Source organism: Lepidochelys olivacea, assembly GCF_965140295.1.
Source record: "Lepidochelys olivacea isolate rLepOli2 genome assembly, chromosome: 1".
In the NCBI taxonomy this organism is placed as follows: Eukaryota; Metazoa; Chordata; order Testudines; family Cheloniidae; genus Lepidochelys; species Lepidochelys olivacea.
Genome location: NC_140411.1, coordinates 219,943,701 through 219,962,478, shown reverse-complemented (window position 1 = coordinate 219,962,478; position 18,778 = coordinate 219,943,701). Strand labels below are relative to the sequence as shown.

General features: G+C 39.8%; 1 protein-coding gene across 4 annotated transcripts in view; it reads right to left on the bottom strand.

The window, feature by feature from the left end:
• Nucleotides 1-18,778, bottom strand: part of TSPAN9 (tetraspanin 9) — a 262,785-nt gene that overhangs the window by 132,586 nt on the left and 111,421 nt on the right. For 3 of the 4 annotated variants that reach the window (XM_084623655.1, XM_084623656.1, XM_084623657.1), the window contains one exon: nt 6,447-6,526. In XM_084623655.1, the coding sequence (XP_084479781.1) occupies nt 6,447-6,526 (80 nt within the window). Of the gene's footprint in view, nt 1-6,446; nt 7,379-18,778 lie in introns of those variants that run through there. The other variant, XM_084623653.1, reaches the window with a different exon arrangement.

Here is an 18,778-nt window from a genome sequence, read left to right as displayed (position 1 = left end):
TGCTGGGAAATTATTTACCCTTTGAAATCCCCATTAAAAATAGACTTTTTCATATAGACAAGAATGAAAACAGAAACAGCATTTTAGCAAAATTAAAATCTTTTTCTTTCACAGTTCAGTATGTAGCACTCTAAGAACAAATAAGGAATCTGAACTTTCAGGTGGCCTCATTTTACCTGGGTGGTATTTTAAATGCCACCACACTGGTGCCTTGTGCCAGTACGATTTTTGTACTGTATATGCATTCTGTCACTTGCCAGCTAAGATGTTCTCAAGTGGCTCTGGATTCACTCCTGCCAGAAAATTATAGAAGAAAATATTGATATCTTGTCACGAGACAAAGTTCCCTATGTCCTTTAACATCTCTCCTTATCTTTATTCTCTGTGTCAGAAAAGGGTTACGTGCTACACAGAGAAACATGATTACAAAATCATGCAGTCAGGACCAGGTCAGAAAAATAAGGTGAATCTGAATGTGTACACGTTGTCTATAGTTTGCAATTCTGTTCTTATTTCAGAGACCCCACATGTGTCATTTAACCCAGAAGATTAACTTACAGATAGGCAGAGGGACAAAGCCTGCTCACAAGATTTATATTTGTCCAACAGGTTCAGATAAGCATTAAAGCTTTGTAATTCAAACTAAACAGTGTGTTGTTACAGTATATATTCCAGTCCGAAAAAATGCCTCTAAGTATGGATTACCCTATATAAACAGCTCTAGGAGTCTTAGCTGCATTACAGTACCAATACCTGTGATAGCAGTCTCACCCACCAAACGAATGGACATGTTTCTCTCTCTCTCTCTCTCTGCATCTGATCCCAGAATCCAGACTATAGAGTAGATATACCTTGATGTATGCTTTACTGGCTTTAGATACTCTGTTAAGTTTGCTCCACCACTAAATATCCAGAGTCATTTTTGTCAATAAGGGAAATTATGAACCACTTGCTTTCCTGTTAGATAAAATTACTTACTGGAATAGAAAATCTTTTCAAGGATAGCCTTTGTCCCTTATTTTATTAAAATGTATTTATAAACAGAATCAAATAGTTATTCTTGTTTGCTAGATTTGAAATCGTCTGCACTGCCATTTCCAAGTTAACTTTTTCAGCTTGTTTTTTGTTGCTGCCTTACATTTTAACAAAATGCCCAAAAAGTCTTCTTGAAAACTGAATATCCAACATTTGAATTTGCAAAAGTGTCTATAACTTAATCTGACTTTGACCTTCACTAATTTCATCTACTTTTGAATAAGATTAACGTAATTAATCATAACTTTAAGTGACAACATATCTATAAATACTGTTTAATTTCCTAACAGAGGGCTTTATGTTTTTTGTCAAAGAAATATACAGGCAGGCTTAATTTAACAAAAGAATCACATTAAGTACCTTACTGTCTATTCTTAGTTTTCTCACCCATAATGACATTCAATCTCAGTATGATTTTCTATCTCACCAAAAGTTCATAGAGTACAAATGCATCACATTAGCAAATTTAAACAAATAAGCTATGCTAAAATCTATCAAAATTTATACTATGAACATTCCAAAATATATGGACCATTTGGGACTAATTGCCCTTACTTAAATTAATAGGGCAACCTAACATTTATCCAGGCACCAAACCGCATATGCAAAGTTGTCTACTGTAACTCTGATCAAATATTCTTATCATTTCAAAATTTCCCTTGCTTAAATAAGAAGAGTGAAATTTTTGAATTCAAGTCAAAAAAGTCAAAATTTTTGAAAGTCTACTGTTCTATTCATAATAACTTACTAAAGACTTTGCAGTATGTTCTATAAACAGTTGTATTAACACTCTCTTTCTGGGTAATGCACTGAAGTGAAATATTTTGTGTTAACCCATATCCGATCTTTATATTTAGCAGTTTTCTTTCTTCTTAATTAAGCTGCTAACTGTATAAACAAAAATCAATATTTGATTTCTTCTATGAGCCTGTATTGGCCACTTTGCGAACTTGATTCATTTGCACATAAATGCTCTGGAAGGCAAATTGAATCAACTAATATACGTACGTACACAGACCTTTAGTCAAACATATTATGCACTTAAGATGAATTCAGTATAAATCACCATCCTAGCCACACAATTAAATACTATAAGCTTCCTTAACCCTCAGCTCAGACTTTTCTAATCTCCAAAAGAAAGCAAAGCCAGATGGCCGAGAACAAATGCTAAGAACCACATAGGGCTACGGAAAATACCTGAAGTTCTTAGCAATACAGTGAAAAATACCTTCGGTTTCAAGTTACTGATATGCCCATATAGAGCAGGATGCATCCCACATTATAGGCTAGTTAGTCCACCTGGTACTAAATTAAGAAGTGCATTTTCTTGTCAAGGGTAGAGATGACTAAGATGCTATACATTTAACACAATTCTTGATGTGGCAACTGAAATGATCATCTGCAGAAACAATGTACCACCTGTTCACCAAGGCCAACACAGAGATGGTGCATTTAGGTATGTGATAATGCAAACTGTATTCTAACCATTGCATCTGTAGCATCTTCAGATGGATACCCTTTGAGCCAGGCCAGTGGTTTAGGGGCAGCACACCTGGCTGCCAGATGGGTGATCTCAGATTAACTAGGTCTCAGGCTTGGCACCTCATTGCCAGGCTGTGAATGGCGAAAGAGGAACCACTGTCCTCATTTTCTGGGTGACTGTTTAAGAGCAGGACTCATGGGACTTAAAACAGAACAATACCCAGCGCTCCCTAGCTAGAAGGACCCAGCATTTGAAGATGGTGTGTAGGATGAGAGCCTCCAAAAGATATCACTTGCGAAACACACAGGGATGAAGTATCACTGACTTCTAAATAACCTCTTTCTACTGCATTTTGTTGATAACATTTAGTACACAGTAAAATCAAACAGGTTTTCTGCACAGCAGAACCACAACAGCAGGCCATACAAATTTATATGTTGTAGTACTCATTAATAGGATAATTCAACAGACAGCGGGGAGACTGCCACATGATTGCAGGCTTCCTGAAACATAATTTGTCAGTTTCAATTTAGACTTATCCAAATAAACTCATGAAATATTGTCTCTTCCATTTGCTAGAAGAGAAGATATTGATTTAAGGCGTTCACCTTCCATTTCTGGAGACTTGGATTCACATTTTAGGTTAAGTTACAGGATCAGACTGGTTTCGTGGTCTAAAATGAGCCCTTTGAGGAAAACACTCCACTTCACAAAGCCACCACAACAGTCTTGAACAAGTTGGCACCCACTGCTCATGAGAAGCCCAGAACTTCATGGGTTTAGACTGAGGTATATTGGCAGAGCTGTGTGGGGACATATAACTGCAGCAGCAGGGGCTGTTATAGTTCCAAAAGTAAATGTACTGGCATAGATGGGGGGGACAAGAGTTTTGAACTGTAGTAGCAGGGTGTGTTGTAGGGCAGGACAGAGGTGCATTGATAGATCTGGTAGGAGAAGCTTGAAACAGCAAGCGGGCTGCCGGGCGGGACTGAAGGGCATTGGCAGAGCTGTGTGGCAGGACTGGAATAGCAGTGGTTGCTGAAGATCAGTGTTAAGGAACATTGGCAAAGCTGGGATGGCACCCAAGAAACATAACATGGTAGGTCAGATCAAGACCAATGTGCAGCATCAAAATTGGGCAGATACTTTATCTAATTGACCCAGAATTTTAGAAGATATACACAACTTTCATCTGAGTGCAGCAAAACACAAAAGGATGAAATGTTCTGGTTAAAAATAATCAGCACTCAACAGCAGCATTCAGTGGTACTGCAGCCCACTGAAAATAGTATATGGACACGCAAGAGTCTCAGAGCTTCAGTTTAACACAACAGATGTTTCTGTAAAAGGGGGGAACTTTTGAACAGTTTCTACAATGCAAATGGAGCCAACTCCTGTTGCAAACAACTTTGAAAACCTGCTAGTTTATATTCAGCACTTCTCTAAAATCCCACAGATTCATCATTCTACACCAATGTTTACATTCTGTGTAGTCAGGCTCAGACAAAGAGCATCTCAGAACAATTGACAGAGTTACCATGATGAATACAGAGACAAAGATTAATAAGAAAAGAAAAAGAAAAAATGGTATAAACCAAGGAAGAAAAGAAAGATTTTCAGGCAAGAGTTCAGGTGAGAGGGAGAGTCGATGAGGTACAGTAATACAGGAAGGCTGTCCCAGGTAGTAGGAACTGCAGACCAAGTCTTGGCCCCAGCAATAATGACACTATATGGAGAGACAGAAAAGAGTCCAGTGGTGGATGAGAAAAGGAATCAGAAAGTTGAGCAGAGAGAGAAGGTCTGCAACAGGATGGAGTGAGTTCATGAAGTTCACCACACAAGAAGGGTCACTGGAAAGTTGGGGAAAAAATAGCAAGGATAGCAACTAAAAAGATACAACAACAGAGATTTAAGACCTAACTATGGACAACCTAGAAAAATGTTACTTGGGAAGGAGATGAAATAGAGATTTAATACCATTATACTGCATGAAGTTTGGAGGGATACCTAAGGACTGATCACACAGAACAAGAGCAATAAGACCAGGAGTAATGTACTCATAGACTTTAAGGTCAGAAGGGACCATCATGATCATCTAGTGTGACCGCCTGCACATTGCAGGCCACAGAACCTCATTCACCCAGTCCTGTAACAGACCCCTAACCTCTGGCTGAGTTACTGAAGTCCTCAAATCATGATTTAAAGACTTCACGTTACAGAGTCTCCATGATTTACACTAGTTTAAACCTGCAAGTGACCCATGTCACAGATTGCAGAGGAAGGCAAAAACCCACCAGGGTCTCTGCCAATCTGACCTGGGGGAAAATTCTTTCCCAACTCCAAATATGGTGATCAGTTAGATCCAGAGCATGTGGGCAAGACCCACCAGCCAGGCACCTGGGAAAGAACTCTCTGTAGTAACTCAAAACCCTCCCCATCTAGTGTCCCATTTACTAAAAACTAATGGCAATATTTAGCACAGGAAAATATTTCTAAGGAGTCAGAGTAATGCAGCACTGGCATGAATGGCCCAGTCTGGTAACAAGTTTATTTCTTAACAGGGATTCCAGAAAGAAGTGAGGCAGGATTCATGTAGTGAAAAATCATGAGTGATATTCTTGAGTGACCCCTTTCAGCCCCAACCTTCTGTTAAACCTGCTCAGAAGATTCTCTGACAGATTCCCACACCTTCCATGATGGAAATGTTTCAGTACATTACTACTGAAGCTCACTGGTGCATGAGTCGTCCAGTGCCCTATGAGGTCTCCCATTCCCTTCGGCTGCTAAAAGTTATTTCAGTAAGTGGGTCAGCTAAACAGAAAAGCCGGTGGCTAAGTCAGAGACATGGCTCTTAACTTCAATGTTGACTTCTCCACAGCAGAAATATCTATCCAAATTGGACTTTTAATATCCTTCTGCCTTAAAAATAAACCAACAAAACTACATTTTCATTTACCTCTGAGATGCGTTTTTTTATTTCTGAATTATAACCTTGAATCGAAAGACATTAATATTATAATTGCTTTTCCTAATCATCAGAAAACTGTTGACCTTTAATTCTGATAAAACAATTTTGTACTGTGCTCTACTGAAACCTACTTGACATTTCAATTTGCTTGCATTTCCCCCCCTAATATTGTTCAAACGGGGATGCCTAGTAGCTAGCTGACTTCCCACTCTTGTTTTCCAAGTGTACGTGACATTAGTTTGCTCAAAATAGTCGTTATACTTTGAATCTGCTTGCTGAAGCATTGTAACAACTCCTCATGCTCCCTGGCTGATAGAGGAAAATCAATTTTGATCCCTCAAAAGCAAGAGCTAGTCTCCAACTTAACACACCAATTTGGACAATTGTGACTGAAACTGAATCAGGAGTCATTTGTCATTCCAGTCATTTTACATTTGTGCTGACATCTTAAGGACTAGATTATAAGTATATTTTTAAAAGGTGGAAAAAAAAGAGACTAAACTTCATTCACTCTGAAAAGCAGTTTGTCAATTACATTAGAAAAGTAGGGAAGATTGATGGGGACAACAAAAACGTAATTCGGGTTTATTAACCTGCAATTTAAAGCAGTACAAGGCATTATAAAAGAATATAAAAAATTTCACTCAATTGATTTGGATCATTTTAAATGGTAAATAGGTCCTGCCCTTCTTTAATTTATCCTGGTCAAAAGACATGAATTAAAAGACTCCAGTTTTAATGATCTGTAATCAAAGTACAGTAATAGGAAGGTAAAATTTGTAGGAAACATGTACATTTTCCCATAGGGCACAGATTTAGCACTGTAAATATTCCATGCAGGTACAAGAGAGGGGAAGAAAAAAAAGCTTACGATAGTGCTGAAAAGATGCACTATGCACATAATGCAGTAGTACAGAGAACTCTAACAAATGAAGGCAAATGAAAAAAGGCAGTACTCACCCAAAACATTAAATTGAAAAGGAACATCATGTATTTCAAACAACACAGGCAGCCTCTTGCCATGTTGCACTTCTTAAATTCTAAAAGGAAAACAAAGGATAGATCCAGGTAAAACACCACATATTTGCTGCCTTTGGGTGCATTGTATTTGTCACTTTTTATGCCAGTCCCAGTTCCAATGCCAGTCCCTGTTCCAGCCCTGGTGTGGCTCTGTGTGCGTGATCCAGCAGTGCCGTAAAAAGCTCCAGCAGTAAAACCTCGACCAAACTGCCTGCCTGAGGTAGAAGGTTTAGCAAAGTCCGAGTCCTTGCTATCCAAAGATGGACTACGGTGAATTGAAGAATCCTCACTACTTGACTTCTCCATGATCTCTCTTTTCGCAGTTGTCAGATTTAATGACTAGCATCTCTCAGCATTAAACGCAGTACCTTGTGAACTCCACAGTCATACAAGGATGATTTTTCTTTATCTTAATAAACAAATCACATAACCATTGTAGAATTTATTGCAATATTCCCTGCATTGCTGCTTTTTTTCCTCTTTCTTTTTTATACCCAAGTAAGCTGTACAATAGGTATCTGCAGCTTTGATTTATGCACCAGCATCCCATGCAGGAACAATCTCATGACGTCTTGACGAACTGGTTATGAATAACTTAGCTTTTTATTTAAAACAGCCATAAACTCTTTCTTCCCACTCTTAGTCCCCAGTCCTCTGATCTATAGACAGCAGATGGTCCTTATATCCATTTCCAAAAGGGTTGTCCAGTACATCTGGAAGACTTTCTCCAGCCTGAGCACTTTTCTTGCTCTCTCAGCTCTCTTCTCTGCCTCACTCTGACTGTTTCTCACATGCTGCTGTTTTTTTTTTTTTTTACCCGTTTGCAGTATCTCATTCAGTAATCAGCTATTGGAGCTCACTCTCAGTGTTGCACTGCTGTTGATGTGAAATCATTAGCAACTGCAACCACTGGGCATTTCCCACAGAAATCCCTGACCTAACTATCAAGTAATACATCCACTCTCTTGATAGCCCCTCCCCTCTACTTTACATCTAGCCAATTAGAACAAGCCTTCCCCCAAGGCATGCCTCCATGACATAATACCTTTAATAGGATTAGTATTACTCTTTGACTATACAAGTGCACAACAGAAAATCTCTTTAAATGTCAAGTGCTGTTTATGGGCAAGAATCATGAGGTAATGATACTCCTTTAATGTAATAAAAGTCTGTAAAAGTAAGGATTAGATATACAGAAGCTAACAAACCCCCAATGAAATTAAGAGTGACTATATACTTTTACATTTTTTGCAGCTTAAATGAATGGCATGGACAAGCAACTGGAACCGGCTAGCACTTAGTGTTCGTCTAATAGGCACATTTCTCAGTTATACACGCACATAGTATGACGTCATCAACTGTGATATAATTAACCATAACATGAAACACAGAGCTGCTGTCTTTTTACAGGGTAATCAATCAATCCTAAATCTCCTGAATGTTACAGTATCTGAGCCTGCAGCTATTAACCCACTATTTAACTGGTATGACAGAGATTACTCTTGCACAGAGGCTCTCAACCTTTCCGGACTTCTGTACCCCTTTCTGGAGTCTGACTTGTCTTGCATAACCCCAAGTTTCACCTCGCTTAAAAACTACTTGCTTACAAAATCAGACAAAAATATAAAAGTGTCACAGCACACTATTACTGAAAAATTGCTTACTTTCTCATTTTTACCACCTTATTATAAAATAAACCAATTGGAATATAAATATTGTACTTACATTTCAGTGTATAGTATATACAGCAGTATAAACAAGTCACTGTGTTAAATTTTAGTTTGTACTAACTTCACTGCTGCTTTTTATGTAACCTTTTGTAAAATTAGGCAAATAACTAGATGAGTTGATATACTCCCTGGAAGACCTCTGCATGCCTCCAGGGATACACGTACCCCTGGTTGAGAACCATTGAGCATACAGTATTCTCTCAGACTTCTTTCATTATAAATAATGTCTGTGAACTAGAAACTCTGACCTGAATGCTCTATTCCTTTCTAGACAGCAACAATTCTAGGCAGTGCAATGCCTCATGGCATGACTCTACAACACAAGTGGGATAATGATACCAAGACTTCCTATAACACAGATACAGTGTTAGCTTTCCCATGTTATCTGTAAAACCTACACTAAGCAGATTCACCTGGAGCATGTGGGGTTTTCTGGGTTTGCTTGTTGTTTTAAAACTGGTTTCATATTAGCTATGCATGTTCATAAACTGGCATAAGAAGAGCACAAATCATTGTGTAAAGGAACTGTCCACACAAAAGATACAAAATCCATGCAAAAAAACCCATCATTAACAGATCATTAAGTTTGCATAATGAAGCACTCAAGCCAGGAAATGCAAAAATCGTGCACAACCTTAGCTCTGACCTCTCATGTATACACACTACAACACAGCCTTTAATTATGTACCCGCATATATTAAGAAAATAATAGGGCTGTCTATTAATCACAGTTAACTCATGCGATTAACTCAAAAAAATTAATCGCGATTAAATCGTAATTTTAATCACACTGTTAAACAATAGAATATCAATTGAAATTTATTAAATATTTTGGATGTTCTTCTACATTTTCATATATATTGTATTCTGTGTTGTAACTGAAATCAAAGTGTATATTATTCTTGATTACAAATATTTGCACTGTAAAAGAAACAAAATAAAGTATTTTTTAATTCACCTCATACAAGTACTGTAGTGATGAAAATGTGATGAAAATGCAACTTACAAATATAGATTTTTTTTGTTCCGTAACTGCACTCAAAAACAAAACAATGTAAAACGTCAGAGCCTGCAAGTCCACTCAGTCCTACTTCTTCTTCAGCCAATCGCTAAGACAAACAAGTTGGTTTACATTTACAGGAGATAATGCTGCCCTCTTCCTATTTACAATGTCACCTGAAAGTGAAAACAGGTGTTTGCTTGGCACTTTTGTAGCTGGCATTGCAAGGTATTTATGTGCCAGATATGCTAAACATTCGTATGCTCCTTCATGTTTCAGCCACCATTGCAGAGGACATGCCTCCATGCTGATGACGCTCGTTAAAAAAATAATGCGTTAATTAAATGTGTGATTGAACTCCTTGGGGGAGAACAGTATGTCTCCTGCTCTGTTTTACCCACATTCTGCCATGTATTTCATATTATAGCAGTCTCAGATGATGACCCAGCATGTTGGTTTGTTTTAAGAACACCTGGCATTTTGTCAGATTTGCAATGAAAGAAGATACCAATGTGAAATTTCTAAAGATAGCTACAGCGCTTGACCCAAGGTTTAAGCATCTGAAGTGCCTTCCAAAATCTGAGAAGGATGAGGTGTGGAGCATGCTTTCAAAACTCTTAAAAGAGGAACACTCCGATGAGAAAACTACAGAACCCAAACCACCAAAAAAGAAAATCAGCTTTCTGCTGGTGGCATCTGACTCAAGTAATGAAAATGAACATGCGTTGGTCCGCACTGCTTTGGGATTGTTATCGAGCAGAACCCGTCATCAACATGGACGCATGTCCCCCGGAACGGTGGTTGAAGCATGAAGGGACATATGAATCTTTAGCACATCTGGCACATAAATATCTTGCGGTGCCAGCTAGAACAGTGCCATGAGAATGCCTGTTCTCATTTTCAGGTGACATTGTAAACAAGAAGCGGGCAGCATTATCTCCTGCAAATGTAAACAAACTTGTTTGTCTGAGCAATTGGCTGAACAAGAAGTAAGACTGAGTAGACTTGCAGGCTATAAAGCTTTACATTGTTTTATTTTTGAATGCAGTTATTTTTTGTACATAATTCTACATTTGTAAGTTCAACTTTTATGATAAAGAGATTGCACCACAGTACTTGTATTAGGTGAATTGAGAAATACTATTTCTTTTGTTTGTTTTTTCACAGTGCAAGTACTTGTAATCAAAAATAAATATAAAGTGAGCATTGTACACTTTCTATTGTGTGTTGTAATTGAAATCAATATATTTGAAAATATAGAAAACATCCAAAAATATTTAAATAAATGGTATTCAATTATTGTTTAACAGTGTGATTAATTGTTTTAATTGCACGATTAATCATGATAAAAAAATTTTAAATCGCTTGACAACCCTAGAAAATAATAATCCATTTTTTCTTCAAGCTTAGATCTATATGCCCAGCAGCACCTTGTAATATGTTGTCATCCTTATATACTAATACTAAATTTATGATCAGATCATCATCAAATGCACAACTACAAAATGAGCAACAACTGGTTAGGCAGTAGTACTGCTGAAAAGGATCTGGGGGTTATAGTGGATCACGAATTGAATACAAGTCAACAATGTGATACAGCTGCAAAAAAAGCTAATATTCTGGGATGTATTAACATAAGCATCATATGTAAGACACGGGACGTACTTGTCCACTCTACTCGGCACTGGTGAGCCTCAGCTGGAGTACTATGTCCATTTCTGGGCACCACACTTAGAAAAGATGTGGACAAATTGGAGAGAGCAACACAAATGGTAAAAGATTTAGCAAATTTGACCTATAAGGAAAAGTTAAAAAAAAACTGGGCATATTTAGTCTTGTGAAAAGACGACGGATGGGGGACCTGATAACACTGTTCAAATATATTAAGGGCTGTTATAAAGAGGACAGTAATCAATTGTTCTCCATGTCCACTGAATGTAGGACAAGAAGTAATTGGCTTAATCTGCAGTAAGGGAGATTTAGGTTGCATAGTAGGAAAAACTTTCTAATTATAAGGATAATTAAGCACTGGAATAGGCTTTCAAGGAAAGCTGTGGAATCCCCATTCTTGGAGGGTTTTAAGAATACGTTAGACAAACATCTGTCAAGGATGGTCTAAGTTTACTTGGTCCTGCCTTAGAGCAGAGGGCTGGACTAGATGACTTCTCAAGGTCCCTTCCGGCCCTACATTTCTATGATTTTATAAAGATATGATGTATCTGCAGTGACAGACAAGTTCTACAAGTTCTGCTTTCTGTAAAGTATTTTAATTACCTTGCCATGAAATATGCACTATACATAACACTGATTTGTCTCTCTTCTCTGAGCACAGCTCCAATACTGACAGGCTCCAATCCAGTAATCAAGCACATGAATAACTTTATTCACTTAAGTAGTCCCATCACAACTCACATGAGTGAAGTTATTAAGGTGTGTATGTGTTTGCAAGATAACATCCCAGTGTGTTTAAGCACTAGGTGAGAAATGGTTTCACAGACAAATACCTTAACAAAATTGTATTAAAGAGTGAATATCCTAATATTTATTTTATTTTTTGTCACGATGATGGGAACTGTATTTGCCTCTCTCATGAGCTATGCTCAGGGGCCAAGATTTTCAAAAATAGGAGCCTAAAGGTAAGCTCCTAAATTCAAATGTACGCACCTGTCTGAGAAACTTGGGAGCTGCTGGATGATCAGCAATTTTGAAAATTGGTAGGGTATCTACATATGATTTTAGAAGCCCAACTATTTTAGAAAATGTTGGCCATGGTGTCTTCAAAATGTTGTTCTAATGTTTTCATGCTGAATTACAGATAGTTGCTTTAAGATCTTTAAAACTGTTTTTTCTCCATTTTAGTGAGAGTTTATTGTACAGAATTTCCCCTGGTGTCACTCAGATCTGAAAGTTAATATATTTCTAAACTCCCAAGTTAAGCTGAACATTTTTTCCCGTAAGCTGACATATAAATGTAGGCATGCTCCTAACTGACAAATACTTAATTGTATTAAACAGCAATAACATTTACACTGAGGTGTACTAAAGAAGCACAACTGATAATTAAGGTTACGATTTGGTTACAGAGGTCGCAGAGTCCATAACTTCCGCAGATCTCCGTGACTTCAGCCCACAGCTGCAGGGAGCTGCAGGCTATTCCCACCTCCTGTGGTGGCCGGGAGTTGCAGGGTACCTCCTGCCACAACGGGTGGCTGGGGGGAATCCCCCTGCAGCTCCCCAGCCGCTGGGGCAGCGGGGAGGAATCCCCCACAGCTCCCCAGCCACCACAGGTGGGGGTCCCTCCCAGCTCCGAGCCACAGTAGGGCACGGTGCTTGCACCCTCCTCCCTCCCTATTTTGTCATGGAAATTTTTAGTAAAAGTCCAGGACAGGTCACAGGCAATTAACAAAAATTCAAAAAGCCGTGACCTGTCCGTGACTTTTACTAAAAATTTCCATGACAAAATCGTAGCCTTAATGATTGTATCTTTAGCACAAATTTTACATTATATAATTGCAAATTATATATGTGAAAACTCACACCTTTGGTAACCTAAAGCTCTCTGCCTCAGTTTCTCCATCTGAAAGTGGTGATAATTATTTATTTACCCACCTGAGGTTCAAACACTGAATGGGTTGTTTATTTGTTTTAAATTGACTCCGTTCATTGGATTTTTTAATTTTTTAAGTATGGAAACATTTTTATTGGGCTTAAGTTTTTTAAAAGCTTGTTTTTACAACTTTTCAATATCAGGCCATAGCTGGGTTGACAAAGTATTATGAAAGACTTGTTTTCTTATTAAAAGGGATTTGCATGAACATTTCCATTTCATTTCACCGAAACTCATCGCTTGTTAGAAGATAGCAATGGCTGATTTGCATCACAGGTTCTGCTTAAACATTCTGTTCCGTTGAACTTACAATAGAATGAACAATTATTGCTTGCCTGACTGTCTTTGTAATGTTGTATCTCCTGCAATGTACTCTTATTAATGTCTCAGTCAAGTAATAACATTATATTTACCTGTCCCCTGCTGCCTGCTCTGAGTGGCCTTGTGCCTTGCTCCTACACTACACAACACGATGGAAAATATAAATCAGTATATGTTTTAACAAGGGTACAGGAAGGCTTTCCCCTTGCGACCTCCAGTACTTTCCTCATGTGGAATTGTTTCCATCCTTGTATCATTTACCCTACCTTTAAATGTCATACATTCATGCAGGAGTATTGCCAGTCCCAAGTATACAAAAATCATGAAATTGGGTTAAAAATCATAAGCTTTTTAAAAATACTATATTTGGATGGGTTTTTTTAATTTGTCTTCTGATTTTTAAGTTTTTCATGGTTCATGTTTTAAAGGTTTTCTCAACAATGACTAGAAATTTACCTTTTTTTTTTAATGAAAGCTCAGATTCTCTCATGATCCCATGACTCCATGATCTGGGGCTTTAAGAAAAACACCAAATATTACGAGACTTCAAAGTATATTATTTAAAAGTAACTTAAATTTGACCTTGTCACCATAAACGCATATTAATTCCCCAATCTTGCAACTCTCTTTGCAAAGCCCTGGACCTGCACAGAACCCCACTGAAGTCAGTAATGATTGGCATCAATGCAAAGGGTCATCCTTGCAGATCTGATCACAGGCTAAGCAAATATAATTTTGTGTACTGAAGTGTGATCTAATGGATATGGCACTAGACTGGTAGTCAGGAGATCTGGGATCTACTCCCAGCTCTCACACAGGCCCACTGGTTGACTTTGGGCAATTTTTTTCACTACTCTGTGCCTCCGTTTTCCCATCTGTACAATGGGGAATAATGATACTGACCTCCTTTGTAAAACTTTGAGATCTACTCATGAGAAGTTCTCTATATTATATTATATTATAAATGCTAAGAGTTAGATGAGGTATTCAGCACCATACCAATTACAAATAAGGCTACGTTTTAGTCACAGCTATTTTTACTAAAATCATGGACAGGTCATGGACAGTAAACAAAAATTCACGGCCCATGACCCATCCATTAGTTTTACTATATACCCCTAACTAAAATGTGGGCGGGGTGCCGTGGATGCTCGGCGGGGCGGTGGGTCTGGGAGTGGCACGGGTGCTGGGGGAGGTGGCCCGGGACTCCCATTGGTGCTGTGGGGTGGAGGTTTGCAGGGCTGACAGAGGCTCCCTACCCAGCTCCGCGTGTCCTTGCAGCTCCTAGGCGGCAGAGGGGCCAGGGGGCTTCACATGCTAATCCCGCCACAAGCACCAGCTGCACAGCTCCCATTGGCCGGGAACCACAGACAATGGGAGCTGTGGGGGTGGGGCCTGCAGGCAGAGCGTGGAGCCCCCTGGCTCCTCCACCTAGGAGGAACTGCAGGGCAATGCCAGTTGGAGCCAGGGAGCCCCCCCATCCTGAGGTAAGCGCCCCCTGGCACCTCCCAATCCCCTTCCCCTCCCACACCAGGTCGGGCAGCCCCTGAGCCACCACCAGACACTGCAGAAATCACGGAGGTCACGGAAAGTCATGGAATCTTCTACTTCCATGACAGACTTGCAGCCTTAATAATAAACAATATAGGAGGTGTTTTTTGTTTGTTTAATATAAATCCTGGAGTCCCCCTTGAAATGGAGACTGGTGAGTTTTGCTTTGCTGCATGTGTCACAATGCACAGTTCTGTGCTGTCACAGCTAACCTAGTAGCACTCAGCCTTGCTGGACTGTGCAGCTGGCCTAGACAGATAAGTGGAGGTTTTGATAATATTATTGTATACCATATGGAATTAAGCCATGCTATAAAGATATATATTTTAAAAACTTTTTTCTGATCCCACTTTAGGCTAGCTCCCATTTTCCCCCACGACTGAAGGGCCTGTGGTGACATCACAGAAGGACAGGGGTTGGGATGGTCAGAAGAATGGAACTGTCCAACACAACTTGGAAAGAAACAAGGGGAAACTGGATTTAAGTAAACATTAAGTTGATTGTTTACTTTATACCTCTTGTTATTTAGGGCAATCAACACAGAGAAATATATTTAGTTCATGTTTTGTTCACATCTTTATAGAACACCTTTGACATCTCATCGGAAGGCTCTGATGGCTGGGAATAATTTGTGGCAGGTATAAAAAAGCAGCAAGCATGGTGAGATGTTTACGCATTTGTGATTTGCAGCAAACCCAAAAGCATTTTATTCTTCTGTTTATTACTAAAGCCAATAGTCTCACACTTGCGCCCCGATCGTTAGCCACCTGATTCTATATTTAAGCACCTAAATAACTGACTTAGTTTTCAGGGGAGCTAAGCACCCAAAATTTCTGAGTGAAACCAATGAGAACTGCTAAAGCTCAGCACCTCTGAAAGCTAGGCCACTTAAGTAAATGCCTAACTTTAAGCAACCACGTTTGAAAATTTTGGCCTAAGGCACCAACACTCTGAGCTTCTGAATGGTCTCTCCTCCCACTGAGGAGAAGGCTAACAGCATCTCACAGAATCAGGCCCTAGCAGCACTCAATTAATTTACAAGCTCCAGTTCATTTGAGTCTTTTTGCCACTTGAATCGGAGGCCAGGCAGCAGCAGCGCTGGAGATTACATCTGGTTTATTCCTGCTGGAACACCAACTCGGCATTTGCATGGCTCGATTAATAAATTATACCAAACTGTTTGCTTATCCTGACAAAATCATCCCTCTGTTACATCAGGTGGCTTCTTAAAAACATACTGTGTGCTCACTGGCCATTTGCCTTCATTGTGCATGTAAATGAGACTTGACTGGCAAATACTGCAGTAAGGCCATTTAGCAGCACCTAAGGCTGCCTCTGCATGTTAGTGTGACCTCACAGTAAAATGCACTCTCCTCTCCTACACCATCTCAGATGCCCTTCTTTTGAATAATTACAGCATGGAAAACATTCAGAATCCTCTTACGTGTTTCATTAATCTGATACAAATTGTACTGAATCATGAAATTTTCTACCGAAACATCCATTTCATACTCACATTCAAGTGTCTAGCACGAAGACAGTAAAGGAACAAACAGATTTAAGACTCCAGTCCACGGCTCTCAAAATGAAGGCCCAGCCTATCACAAAGATGAGCATTTAGGACACTAGCCTGTGTATGGATACATAGCAAAGAGTGCTGCATATCTGAAGGAAATCTAGAGGAGGTGGAGGAGCGGGGGCTCAGTGTTGGTAAGTTAAAGAGCAACTGAAATTTGTTCTGTCACTTACTTAGATTGCTCCGATATAGCTCTTTCTAATGCAGTAGTCCACAATTCCAGGCTGATGCACACCCAGTAATTGCCAGCTCCTGCAATTTTATTGCAAGCTTCAAGTTATTTGGTGTTCTTCTCAAAGCCCCAGTTCCTGAAGTCATGTGATTGTACAAGAATCAGAACTAAAGGAAGGAAGTTTCCAGCCCTCATGATTGCAGACAACGACCCCCAAAAGGCTCAAAAACCAAAAGGAAAAAAAAAAAAAAACCTAATCACTGTAGCACCTGAGCATCTCACAATCTTTAATGTAAAAAGAACAGGAGTACTTGTGGCACCTTAGAGACTACACATTTACTAGAGCATAAGCTTTCGTGGGCTACAGCCCACTTCATCCGATGCATAGAATGGAACATATAGTAAGAAGATAGATATATACATATAGAGAAGGTGGAAGTTGCCATACAGACAGTAAGAGGCTAATTAATTAAGATGCGCTATTATCAGCAGGAGAAAAAACTTTTGCAGTGATAATCAAGATGGCCCATTTAGACAGTTAACAAGAAGGTGTGAGGATACTTAACATAGGGAAACAGATTCAATATGTGTAATGACCCAGTCACTCCCTGTCTCTATTCAAACCCAAGTTAACGGTATCTAGTTTGCGTATTAATTCAAGCTCAGCAGTTTCTCGTTGGAGTCTGTTTTTGAAGCTTTTCTGTTGCAAAATTGCCACCCTTGACCATCCGCAGGCACATCTGCCCACAGCTCCCAGTGGCCACGGTTTGCAGTTCCCGGCCAATAGGAGCTGCGGGAAGCAGCGGCCAGCACGTCCCTGCGGCCTGCGCCACTTCCCGCAGCTCCCATTGGCTGGAAACAGCGGACCGCAGCCACTGGGAGCTGTGCGTGGCCGTGCCTGCGGATGGTCAACGTAAACATACTGTCTTGCGGCCCGCCAGCAGATTACTCTGACGGGCCGCAGGTTGCCCACCACTTGTCTACAGTGCTCAGGGAGGTGGTGTAACTAAATCGGTGTAGAGAGGCAGGCACCAAATTTAAGTGAAGACACTTCCACAGCTAGGTTGATGTAAGGCAGTTTAGTAAACTAGCTAACCGAGTAGCATAAACCAGACAGCTAAGAGTAAAACCCCAGGGGAGCCACTGAGGAGCAGGTTGTGTAATCAGCAGCACAAATGCTGGGGGAACAGCAGGAGCTGAGGGCAAGCAAGGAGCTAAGGGTGGGAAAAGACTCACTCTGAGGATCACATAGGCTGTCACTTACTGAAGCCCAGCAGAGGATGTGGACCAGCAGCATAACAAGGTAACAACACAAAGAGGTCCCCAATATGAACAGTGGGCAGTGCCCAGAATACCAGAGGAAGAGCAAGATCTGACATGGGAGAACTATGAGACTATGTCCCTCCCAGACAAGAGTAAGCTTAGAGGCAATTCGAATACTAAACCAAAGGAACCCTGAGGGAGTGGCTTTGTTCTTTCTTTTCGAATGACTCCTTGGGACATAATTTGGAATTCTCTATTTTCCTTTTGTAACTAACCTCAAAGCAATTGTGCCTAGCATAACTGCATTCTTTCTTTCCTCCCAGCCTTTGTAAAGAGTCCTCTTACTTCACAAAGTGTGTGAGTGTTTACTTGGAACTCACCAAGAGCTAGAGTCTGTGTGGGACACTTTACAAGCAAAGGTCCTTGCTCCCAGGAGCTCATCTAGATTAAATTACACTGCTAACTATATTAAACATAACTAAAGATTTTACAGACAAACAATCAGACTGAGTTATAAGAACTGCATGTGGCATAATAAAACCACTGCTAGAAAATTTTCCCCCACTGTTTAACAAGAGAATTCCTTTTGGAGTTTTCCACAATATATTTCTCAACATGGGGACCACATGGCTCGGGTACAGCAAGAGAGACTTCACCTCTACTCCGTTGGATATTATCTGGCCCAAGTCATGCTAGCTGTTTGGTGGCTTCTGTGAAACTCGGTGGGTCACAGTCAATGGGTTTCATGCCAGTCCCCAATGGACAAGTGTCCATATCCCAAAAGCCACCATTACAATTGACCCTCTCATCGACAGTCTCAGTAAAAGCTGTACGCATTTGATTAGCCATGGACATGGAATCCCTGTCTCATCCTGGAGGTGTTTTTTCCAAGTTTGAAGACTCCATTGCCAGGATCTGTGCCATAACTATCTGCCTCCAACACCTCCAATCAGTGCTGTCTTCACTTGAAAACTGCATTTTAAAAAATTATGGCTATTATGATTATTGGAGAGAGAATTAATTGATTTGTTTCCATAACACAAAGACCCAGA